The sequence below is a fragment of the Perissodus microlepis genome, chromosome 23 (genome assembly GCF_051167445.1).
Source record: "Perissodus microlepis isolate ML-2025 ecotype Zambia chromosome 23, ASM5116744v1, whole genome shotgun sequence".
Taxonomy (NCBI): Eukaryota; Metazoa; Chordata; class Actinopteri; order Cichliformes; family Cichlidae; genus Perissodus; species Perissodus microlepis.
In genome coordinates, this window is record NC_140482.1 from 7,756,273 (window position 1) to 7,769,221 (window position 12,949).

General features: G+C 39.3%; 1 protein-coding gene across 2 annotated transcripts in view; it reads right to left on the reverse strand.

Annotated features, from left to right (window-relative positions):
* LOC146360913 (interleukin-1 receptor accessory protein-like 1-B) overlaps positions 1-12,949 on the reverse strand; it is a 334,871-nt gene that overhangs the window by 157,865 nt on the left and 164,057 nt on the right. For both annotated transcript variants that reach the window (XM_084920835.1, XM_084920834.1), the window contains exon 5: positions 11,415-11,568. In XM_084920835.1, the coding sequence (XP_084776961.1) occupies positions 11,415-11,568 (154 nt within the window). The remainder of the gene's footprint in view (positions 1-11,414; positions 11,569-12,949) is intronic.

Sequence of the window (12,949 nt, forward strand, 5' to 3'; positions counted from 1 at the left end):
GTAACGTCATAAATGTGCATGCGACCCTCCTCCCCCATTCAGATTCTCTGGAGATCCCCTTTTAGTAGTTGGGTTAGGAAAATAACCAGTGGGGCCCATGAAAAAAGATTTCAATTGATAAAAATGACATCCATCATGTTTTAAGAGCTCTTCTCTCCACCTGAAGTGCGTTTCATAACTGCATATGGCTCCCTTCCTGCTCCCAGAGAATCTGCCTAGAGACAACATTAACCACCTAGCCCAACATTTTCCCCATTTCCATCTAGGTCACCCATGTGTCCCTGTATTAATAATTATTTAAATATATGGAACCTTAATGAAACAAGCAAGAATCTTTGTGATATAATAAACAACCCTTTAACGTCATCTTACAGCCCTGTTTTCTGCCTTCTTTTACCCAGACCTGAAAAAATATGTTTCAAATCAAAATATAGCTTTTCTGTCTTGCTAATTACTCTTCTGTATCGTTCGAGACTGTGTCTTTATTACTTTAGAGTTATAAAACTCATTTGTAATGTCTGCATTTCGCTAACAATGAACAAAACAAGCCAAAGATGACCTCATTTTACTGCTGTGCTTACAGGGCGCTTACAGCTGGGTGACCTGCTGTCAGCTAGCAGTATGGCCAGTAAGAATGAAAGGGTTATTTTTGTGAAAATTACTGAGAACAGTTTCACCGCCCACCCTTAATTGGGTCTGCTCGTTCCATACATTTGAAATATTATTAGCCCTTTAAAATGGCTGTAATCGGTCCCATACTGTTATTTCTCCCATACAGCCATCGGACACTTTGTTAGCTACATTGCGATCGTTATCATGCCAGAAGCAGCCATCAGAACACGGTACATTGTCGTTGTAAAGAGATGGACATGGCCATCGACAATACTGGGGTAAGCTGTGACATTTCAACAAAGCTCGGTTGGTACTAAGAGGCCCAGAGTGTGCCAAGAAAATATCCCTCACTCTGTTTCACCAACACCAGCAGCAGCCTGAGCTATTATTACAAGGCAGGATGAATCCATGCTTTTGTGCTGTTTACACCAAATTCTGACCTTACTGTACCTTCTGAATGGCACAGCAGAAATTGAGACTCATCAGACCGGGCAACATTTCTTCTAATCGCCTATTGTCTAATTCTGGTGGAACTCCTAGCCTCCTGTTGCTGGCTGACAGTAGTGCCACCTGTTGTGGTCTTCTGCTGCTCGTCCACCTCAAGGTTTCATGTGTTGCGTGTTCAGAGGTGCTTTTTTGCATATCTCGGTTGCAACAAGTGGTTATGGATGGATGGTTGCCTTCCATCCATCCATCCATTCGCTACCGCTTATCCTTTTCAGGGTCGCGGGGGGTGCTGGAGCCAATGCCAGCTGTCATAGGGCGAGAGGCGGGGTACACCCTGGACAGGTCGCCAGTCTGTCGCAGGGCTAACACACAAGGACAGACAACCATTCACACTCACATTCACTCGCACATTCACACCTAGTGGCAATTTGGATTATCCAATTAACCTATCCCCACAAGCTGCATGTCTTTGGACGGTGGGAGGAAGCCGGAGTACCCAGAGGGAACCCATGCAGACACGGGGAGAACATGCAAACTCCACACAGAATATCTGGATATTGTGGAAATATCCACACTGGATATTTTCTCTTTTTCAGACCATTCTCTGTAAACCCTAGAGATCGCTGTTTCTGAAATAACTAACACCAGCAACCACGCCATCATCTTGATCATGTCTACTTGTTACCGTAATTGATTGTCATTCAGGCCACCTGAATGGAAGTAATAAGCAGTGTGCTGTGTACATGTTATATTAGAAACAGATCCCATGGTTGGAGTCAGATGGAGCCATTACTTTCTTTACCTTCACTTAAGGTTAAGCATCAAAGACACTTGGTTTGGTTTAGGAAAAAAAAGTCATGGGAGGGGGTAGGGGCATTAGGATTTCAAAATGCATCATTTTACCTTGTAAAGGATATGTTATAGCTAGATTAACATATTTACCACAAAGATGCTAAATACACGTCTTCGCACAACCAACACAAGTTTCCAGATAAATAAAAACTATTTATCATTGATTCCGAAAAATAATGAAAGGCTACTGAACCACCTAGAAGGTGGAGGAAAGGGATAATTGGCAATATGAATGACTAACAAAAACTAATAATGGTCATTCAAGGGGCAGGTAACATCCAGATTGTGCACCCATTCACCAGGCTATATTAACTTTCCCCCGAACCCAAGGAAAAGCCAGAAGTTAGGAAAAGGATACATTTTTAGCCCATTTCCACAGCAACCAGATGTTTGAGTGACAATCTTAATTAATCCGCCGCATCCCCACTGTGAAGTGATGTGTGCCGAGAACAGCACACATAAGGACCTGTGCCACTGCTTCAGAGCGGCGTTAGGGTGTGAAGATCATTATTTTCTTGCCAAGGACATGACATAAAAAAGGTAAAAAACCTATAATGAACTAAGTCCTGAGATTCACCATCTGTTTCTATTATTACTATTTTTTTAAACAGGTCTAAAAACTTAAATTTGACTATGCAAGCACAAAAGAACATGACGCACTTTAATTTTGTAACTCAGCATAATGGTGCGTTACAATAAATAACTCACTCTTTAGGCTTCAAAGAGTGTTAACGCACCATCGACCACAGCAGGAGACAATGAATTCATTTCACAGAAGACTCACAAAACAGGGACAAGCTTCATTTGTATTCATAAGTACGTTCTTTAATAAAATGACAAAATATAAAAAGGTAATGACATAAGAAAGATACAACAATTAATAAACCTCATCAAGCACCTGCTGATTACATGGTGTATCCAATTCACCAGAACAAAAGGATTACTTTCTAAATCCACTCAGCTCTGTCTTTTCTTCACTGGCACTTTGACTAAATTTATTATCTTCCATCAATTAAAGGACATATTATATTTCAGCCTTCTTCATATGTTAATGAGTCAACTAAGGGATGGGAGAGATTTGGGTAATAGCACGGGTAGGACAAATGCTCTACTTGGTAGAACAGAAAAGAGGTAGGCGTGTCATACTGGGCTGAGGAGGTAAATAGTTTGAGCGGTTAGAGGCTGTGTTAACATTTTACTGTTCACAAAATTAGTTTAGACTGTAAATGACTGAATGCTGAGTGGATATATGAAGTTACTGCTGCTGCTGTTCTTGTGCCACAAGCTATTTATGTTCCTTTCACCGCCACCACCAAAACAAATGCCACATTTAGTTTTACTCAGATAAAATAAAGTCATCTGGCTCCTCCTGAAGAACAATAGACTGACCGAAGTATTAGAAAGTCAATATGTTTCAGCTGTAGCATTCATCATGGTGACAGAATTGCATATATTATAGGTAATGACATCCAAGATGTGCCGGGCAAGGATGCCCGCCAACCCCCAAAAAAAGAAAGGAAAAAAAAAAGATTTCCCTAAAGCCACAGATGTTTCAGGTGAACGATATAGTTGTGTTACTCTGTGACTCCTTTGCTATATTGTCACTATGGTATTTCATCAGTTTGTTTTATTTAGCTTACCAGAATTCAATTAAACTCTATTTGTTTTATATAGCACCAAATCACAACAACAGTTACCTCAAGGTGCTTTATATTTTAAGCTAAAGACTCTACAGTAATACAGAGAAAACCCCATTAATCACACAACCACCTATCAGCAAGCGCTTAGTGACAGCAGGGAGGAAAAACTCCCTTTTAACAGGAAGAAACCTCCAGTAGCTCATGGAGGAGCAGCCATCTGCGCTGACCGGTTGGGGGTGAGGGGGGGACAGAACAAAAGCAGAACAGTAAGGAGGCAGCCTAATGGCCGTTACACGCCACTGACATCCTGAAATATGTATGAAAGCTGTCATGATACAGCTTCAACTCATGGATCTTTCTTGAGAACTGGATGAACCAGAATCCAGTTTTTCTTGTTTAAGAAGCGATGTGTTTGGTGTGTACATTTGTTACATGACAAGAGAGGAAGAACATTATATATAATATATACATTAGGTGAATGTGCAGTAGTAGCATGTATGCAGCAAGCAGGTGAACTCTGTACAATAAGTGAATTAAATAAGAATAGACAATCTAACATAGACATTCAACATGTTTCATTCACATATATAAGTGCATATAACCTATATGCTTTCTAACTTCTTATGAAAGCACCAGGAGCAATTCAGCAGACTGGAGCAACCAGGGATTGAACTACCAACTAGGGCTGCCACAAACGATTATTTTGATAGTCGACTAGTCACCGATTATTTTTGCGATTAGTCGACTAATCAGATCATCATCCATTGGACGTAAAACGTACAGCTTATTGCACCAGCAGCATCTGCTCTTATATAACTATCATTAGCTTACAGCTTTAAGTGTTTAAGGTATGTGCTAAGTAAAAATAAAGACAAGATGATAGGTTATTAAATTTTAATGAAATCTGCAGATTGTTTCGGTGAAGTTTAATAAACTCCTTGCTATCTAAAATATAACAGGACACCGGAGTATATTCTCGAGCATCTCACACTTCTGATAATCAGCTGTCTGCTTGACGTTTATTCAGCTGTGTAAAAACTATAACTTTAATCTCAGCCAAACCGATTTACTCAGGAACAAATAAAATACTGAAAAAAGCCAAACAATAACATTTTAAAGTTATCTAAGTGACTCATATATCATGTTTAACCTGAGTAGCGAAAGACGGTGGTGGGTTTGAAAACGATTTGCGGGAGTCCGGTGTTCTCACGGCTCTAGTGAGCCTTGCCCCCGGCTAGCTATCGAGCTAGTGGGTAACAGACGTCTCCGAAAACGTCGGAGCGCTTTTGAAAATATGTGGTGTCTTGATAAACTGAGCAGATGTTTGAGGTTTACACAGCTACATTCTCGCCTGAAAATATGTTAAACGTTTATTTTGTGACCCAGAAAGAATAATAAGAGTAATATTAAAACTAACTAGCTGCCGCCATTGTTGACAACTGAGCTGGGCTGCGCTATGAATTCTGGGACAGCTTGCATCTGGCAGCTGGCATCTGCAGCTGGCATCCTTGTACATGCAGTGCTGCCATCTTCTGTTTCAGTCCGTTATTACACTCTTAAATCCTACTACTTATTCCTGCGTCTTTTGTGATCTTACAAAGCTTCAAACGGCGCGTCGACTATTAAATCAGTCGTCGACGATTTTGATAGTCGACGTAATCGTGACTAGTCGACTAATCGTGGCAGCCCTACTACCAACCCTTGTAAATTACCTGCTCCACCTCCTGAGCCACAGCTCCGCCTATAATAAATTTAAAGTAGAAGAAACCAAGAGCTGCTCACAAAGAATAATGTTTGAATAATCCTGTGTTAATTTGATATAAATTCTTAAACAATATGAACGGTCCTCCGAAACACCCAATTCAATCTGAACTTACCCTTTCCAGGTATGAAGCGTTGTTGGACAACCAAATAGATACTCTTGAAGGACCACTACTACGAGAGACAACTAATCTAAGAGTCCCGTACCTATAGGTGGTTTGTGGAAGCTGCCATTATGACCTGTAACTTTGAGAGTGGCAGCCTCTAGAGTTAAGTGCCTAAACAGCAATACCTTATTGGGCAGGCAGGTTGATGTAAAAGGAAGGGGTTGAGTTAGATGACCTTTTACCGTTTGTCTGAGGTCTAATGCTAATCATACAGACAGCTGGAGATGTTGTGGTGTAGTTGGTGTATTGCAGTGTGGGTTCTTTGCAGACGGGGGTGCACAAAAACCAGGCAGGCATGCATCTGTCTGCTTGGACTCTCACTCTCACTGTCTAACGATCACAGAGTGGAATCTAGTGGGCTCGTGGACATGGAAAGTATAATCAAGCCTTAATGCATCACAGATGTAACCTTAACTTAAATGCTATATTTAGGATAAAGGGAAATAAACTTTATTATTATAGACTGATTATTTTTCTGTGCTCAGTGAATGCAAACAAAGGGGAAAAACAATTTAATAAAAACAAAAATTACATATTCGCTGCCTGGAATAACAGTTAGGATTGGAGGGGTTGTGCCATTGCCGAAGATGACTTAGACCTCTGAGGGTTAAAAGAATACAGCCAAACTGCATTTACGGCTGGCTGAGATCTTATCACAGTCCTGCTGTGCCTTTGAATGCATTCAGCTCTGGAATTGTTGGGCAGTTTATCTTGTCCAGATAAGATAAACATTATACAGATAAGATATACACTTATAGAGAGCATGTTGCTACCGTAAAGTCAATGTTTCACATATGCTCAAGAAAACGACAATAGAACTCTAATCATCTGCTGCAATGTCTTTATGATTTCTGAAAATAAATGTTAAACATGAGGAACTTTAGTAAATCTAAAGTATCTCACGGGCGAAAGCAATAAACAGTCATGATCTCCACCTGAAATTCATGTTCTACAGTTATACTGCGCTTGTGTTAGACCTCATAGTCTTCATTTGCAGAAAACAGCCCCCAGCTTATAAATGCATCACAGAGAACACACAAGGAAAGGTTCCCATCACTCAAGAGCAGTGGTCTGGCCCAGGAAACAAAATAATGCCCCTACCCCCTCCCATTTCTAGCCAGTCATGTTGCTATGCAATAATATTCAATAGTAAGCAAGGCCCTGAAATAGCGCGACACTACCCAGCAAGAAAGCATTGTTCACTCAAGAGAAATTGGTTTTGAAAGTGCCAGACTGAAAGACTGTTAAAGAAGTGTTGCATCAAAAATTGCTTTAAGCCACAAAAGCTACCATAGTGTCAGATCTGTCAATTGTCTGTCAATGTTCAGACTTGAAAGACATGTAAAATATGGGGTGAAAGGGATGAGTCGGTGTAAGGAAGAAGGCAGGAACACTTAATGCTGAGAAATATTTTCATGATTGTTTTCAACCTCTCAGGCATTTTGGTTATTTACGGGTGCCGCACACAACCAAATACACTTCATCGCAATGCGGTGCAAAAAGAAGAAGAAAAGCGGGTTAACAGCATCAGTCCCAGCTCATTAGCCACACTGACAGTCTATTTTACACACCAAAGTTGCTGCTCTCCTGTATCTCTGTTTCATCACCGTTTCTTTGTTCTGTGCTGTTTAATCTAAGACATCAAACAGTGCACCTTACAAAGAAGTCATAAAACCACAAATTTCATTTAAAAATGAATGTCGCTTCCAATCACCCGGTGAGGGAGCTCATTATGATTTTAGCTGTGCTCATTATAATCAAATGGAGTCTGACCTTTTGTCCCACTGCACTGCTTTGAGAGCGGCTGTAGGCTGTTGATAAAGAGGGGAGTGACAAGGGTTTTAATAGTGAATTGTAATTTTCTGTCCAAGGTTGAAGATAATATTATATGAAGGTTCATGTATACTTATTCCAGATTAGAAAAGAAAGTATTCAGATGTAAAGTTCAGGTCTGGACAACTATCTAGAGTCCTTGAATCCCTTTTGCAAAGCAGGAATGCAATTAACAGTAAAGACTTGCCATTATCCGATGTTGTTTACCATCTTATACGAAAGTTCCCGGAATTACCCAAGAGCTGCACTTTAGAGGAGCATTATTTGGTCAAGTAGATGTTGCCAACAATGACGACACCCAACACAGCACTAACCCATATTTTACTGCGTCATCTGTATTGATTATCCAGGCTCTCATTAGTATTTTGGGAGAGGACGCCATTTAGAGTGAGTTTGATTGAATGATTGGAAATAAAAGGCCCCGCTAGATTTCTCATGTTTGACAGAAATTGGGGACAAAACGTACTCATGTTGGTGAAGAGCCGAGGAGTCCAGGAGGATATGTGCAAAACACTAAAATTCTACAAATACAGAATTGCAAAGCACACAGCAGCAGCAACAGCGTGATTCTGGACCCCCAACTGACAAAAAAAACAAGTCAAGCAGCTTTGGCAGTAGAAAGAGTCCTTCGTACATTGTAGTGTTACTTGATTTCCTAACCAAACATCACATTTAAAAAAACAGCTATTCCCACTGCTCCCTCTCTGGCGTGTATCCACGATGCTGCAGTTCTTAAAATGCATATAAATGTTTCACATTTTTCTCAAGCCTTCAGGTTGTGTATACAACTCCACACAAACTCCCAACAAAAACAGTAACTCTGAAAGTGACTCAATGATCCAAAAGTCCATGGTTACTAGGTGATTTTTCCAACTTCCTGTGTTGTGATAATTTGACAGCCATGTGGAAAAATGGAAGGACATAGTGATGATTGTAAATAAGCTACTTGCTCAGCCAAATTCACCACAAATCTTGGCACGTCAGCCAGGATTTGTGGTGAAATAGTATGTCTATCAAGAAATATCTTAGATATTTCTGTATCTAACTAAACACTCATTAAGCATATACTCATGCTAGTTAAGTGAAAGGCTCCATGATACAACAGTCATATTGCGAAAAAAACTCTGTTGCTTTTAAAGGCGCTATAGAAATACATTTTTAATTGAATTGAAAATGGTGTTTGGAGACCAACGCGCAACCACAATTACTGTGATTGTGACCAATGGACTTGGTTTCTTCAAAGACGGCGACCAAGTCTGCAACCACTCGCAGTCAAGTCTGCTATCAGTTTGCAACTGCATCAGGTAAAATTAGTAAACTGCAGAATGACATCGACACTTATCAAAGTTGCTTTTATAAAAAACAGATCCAGAATACAAACAGCTGGCAGCCAGATAAGCTGAGTCTCATCTAGTTGTGTTCATTAACAAAGACTCATTCAGACTGATGGCAGCATGTTGGTAATTTATCTGGATTTATAAATGAGACAGCAATTATTTGCAAACCTTCAACAATCTGTCTGAGTCAATGCAGTTGGAGTCAAACTGCAATAGTCTGTAGACAAGTCGCATTCTTTACGATCGAAAGGTGAACATTTAATACCCTCAACTTCTGGGCGACAGTTTGGTCATGGCAAATGGTTGTAATTGATGACTGAAACTGAAAAAATTCAATGCAATCACCAGGCAACCACTCATTCTTGGTTAGTGGTTGCCTGGTGGAGGTGGTCATCCTGTTTTTAATCCAGTGCCACATGGTTAAAAAATGATGTATGAACTGAATTGTAGCCCAAAAATCAAGGCACAGTTAGTTACAAACTCTTATGTCTTCATTTAGAAGAATAGTTTGCGATGCTGTTTTGTTACTTGTAGAATTTCATCCTTTATTTTTCCCATTGGCCTTTTAGATAGAAATACAATGTGGATAAATGGCTGACAATTTCCTAAACAATTGAACTTTAGAACGCTTGTTAACATGATTAATTGAGAAAATTAGACAAACTTGGGTGTTTTTCCCAAACAAACAAACCAAAAAAAAAATTTAATATGAAGCCAGTGGATGCTTTTTTTTAAGCGTTCTTTAGGAATTTTGCAAAGCTTATTTACCGTGATTCCGCCAGAATATGAAAGCTTGTGCAATTGCTGATCTAAAAACCAAGCGCAGGAGCTCTTTCTGAGAACAAAACCCTTTTCCTTAGGACACGATGTGTTTCATGTGTGCAGAAGCACAGACAGCAGACAGAACCAGGAGACACATCAAAACTACAGGCTAGTTAGCATGATCGGTATAGCCACCATGGCAGCGCTGCACAAAAGAAAACCGCTCCGTGCAAAAACTCCAAACTTCTTCAATCAAAACTGGAAAATATATAAATAAATCCAAAACTCTGAGGAAAGCAATTCTGTCTAAAAGGAAAGCAACTGAGCCAAAAGCAGAGTGAACACTGGCGTTGCTTTCCAAAAGATAAAAAGAACTCCAAGTTTCGAGAAATAACAATAGGAACTTGTATTACACTTTTTTGCCTCGAGGCACACAATTGCAACTTAAAACTTACAGCAAAGGTCAGAATGGGTAAAAATTGTTCAGTTTATATCCTAACAGCTCCAGCCAGAGACCTACTGCTGCTGTGGAATTAGACAAAAGTCATTCTAATCACTTCAACAAAAAAGAGACGCATATTCCTCTATTCATCCATTAATTTTCCAGACCATTTAAGGGCTCCAGACCATTGGTGAGAGAACCCAAAAAAAAGTATCCACACCTCTAGCAGACTGCTTGAAGGGTGTATTTCTTTTGAAAAAGTCATAAATGCCTGCTTTACTGCCACGGCCCAATCATCAATCATCTTTTGCTACCTGTTTTGAAATGCTGAATGTCTCTACAGTAGATAGAGAGATTAAGACTGTTGGGATGACATTTTGAGGCTGGTGAGAAAATGATGTATGACTTTGCTCGGCCTTCGCTGGAGTGTCTTAAAAAAAAGAAAAGAAAAGGCACTACAATGTGCAGTCCAGTTTCAGTTAAAAGCCATCGCTCCGTCTGATCGTCACACAACAATGGAGGTGATGATGACGACGGCTGTGCTGAATCCTAACAGTTTCTCCGCCTGTCCCAAACCTCTTCCCTCTGCTCTTCCTCTTTTTCTTCCTGTTTTTTTTTTTTTTTTTTTAATTCTTCCCAGCCGTGCGTCATCTGGCATTTGTTTGTATCCTTGCAGACATGAGCTAGCACAGGGAAGGTGCGCCGAGCCAAATGAGTCACAGAGAGGAGAAGCTGTGGTCGTATGAAGGCAGTCAAAAGAACACGAGCTCCACTTTTACATTAGCATTTTCCACTGGTTCAGATCAGCCATGCAGGGCTGTTTTATATCCAGTAAGCAACCTTATCTCCCTGAAGATTGATTATGTTTAAAGCTTGGTAGTGAGGAAACTTTAGTAGGAGTTCTAGCATAAGATTCAAATAAATAAAGCAGGCAACAATAAAAAAAATTATGACTCTGTTTATTGATCACACACTTTACTCAGGAAAACTCTGTAGCCTGATTCCCTTCACATACTATATGCCTTTAAAAAAAAAAAAAAAGGAAAAAAAGAGAGAGAGAGATAATTAAGCTGTAAATTGTGGGATAGTGCATGGCTTGTCAACCTTGGCTGTGACACTGACAAGAAATCTGTCACCTGCTTTAGGTTCAGACTTAAATATTTCAGCAGCCTTAAGAAAAAAAAGTGCTGAAGTGGCTCTGGGTGAATTCCACTGCTAAGCAATTAAAGCAGCCTGGAAGTCACAGCGATGCTATTGACTGCGACACTTTGGCAAAAGGTGCAGTGATCAGCTTTAAAAAGCTTAATTTTGGGGGTTTTTAAGCGACCCGAAGCAACTGTGGAAAATAATCACCAGGCTCAGAAGCATTGGCAACAAAAAGGATGTTCTGTGGAAGTACATTTGTTTAGAAATTCATTGAATGACAACGGATTTTCCATTGATCTTTCAGCGTGCGGTTCGTGGCACTTATTTTTGCTGGAGTTTCTACTTCACTTCAGTGAAAATCTTTACAAAAGCAGCAGGAGGGAGAAAAATGAGGAAAGGCAGGATACTTCCTTACCTGTGACTGATAGCTCAGTAGTCCTTCGCACCACAAAGTTCCCAAACGGCACTTCACACGTGTAATTCCCAATGTCATCTTCCCGTACTTCCTTGATGGAGAGAATGTCCTTCTTCCTTTCAATGGTTTGTCTCCACTGCTTTGGCTTGCACTCCTGTTTGTTTTTTTTTTCAAAGACAAAACAAGAGGATGGAGATACAACTTGTAAATGCAAAGTATGAACACTGGGGCTACAATAATTTTCACATTTCCAGTATCGACTGGTATGATGACAAACTTGCATTCAAATGTCATATAATCTGTACCCTGGACATCATGAGCCGAACCAATGAAAGACTCCAGTCAGTGTTAAGAACTTTAACTACACATTTAATCCTTCAGATATTTAATATAAGAAAAAGAAGTGCAAAAAGAAGTTTTTTGACACGATAAAGAAATGCTGCTGTAGTAACTGAAAGACATCTGTCAGCACGACTTTTGGCCTTTCAAATCCAAACAAATCCTGAAAACACAGTTAGAAACCAATCGCATATAAGAAATGAATGTGCAAAATGACATATTTGCAAAGTTCTGGTATATCACTGTGCAGACTGTAATTATATTGACAGAATGTCTTATTTTACTTTTTATTCATTATATTTTTGTTTATTGTGAACTCATTGTGGAAAAAAAACACATACAATTCTATAGTAGACAGTAAAAAAACAGGAACTTTCTGTTATTTAATTATTTATTTTGCTGTAGTATAAATGTGGGGAAGTCTTTTGTGGGAGGACAAGCAGCAAAACTTATGAAAATACAGTTAAAAATTCAAAATTTATGCCCATACATTTGTGCTGAGCTGATTTTCTCATTTCTATTGCTCCAAACAACTGAGAACATATAAACTTCACACTAAAATGATTTAGTAACTTTTTCTGCATTCTTAGCTAATTATTAATTATTTTTTATTGAAAGTACTGTGCAAAAGTCTTGAGCCTCCCCTCATTTCCTTATATTTCGTTTATTTCAGAGCCAGACTTTCTTCAGTGATTGCTGTCTAGGCTTTCTGAACGTCTTTGACTGTTTTTCTCTCATTTTCAGGTCAGTGTTTGTACCTGACTATTTTCAGAAGAATGTATTTTTCGTCTGTTTGTTAAGCCACTTAACATTGACCTATGAATAAACTAAACATAAAGAGGTACCTAACGCAAATGATCAACCAGTGTTGTTCTATATATAACAGCAAAGAACCATTTTTTTAATTGTTCGGGCACTTTGTCCTTTTTCATAGATTCAACTAAAGAAATTGAACAAGTTTTTTTTTTTTTTTTTTTTGCTGCAGGCTGCTACTAACAAAGATAAAATAGTTTGACAGGCTAAATAGTATTTTTGCACCAAGAGCTATTAGCTGAAAACAGTGTGTCCTTAATAAATTTAAAGAATTTAGACAAGTAGAGGACAAAAGATGACATATCAGGCCTAAAAATCTATTTGCAGCAGAAGATCAGTATCTGAAAGTCATGTCCTTAAGAAAGAAGAAAAAAATCCAGCAA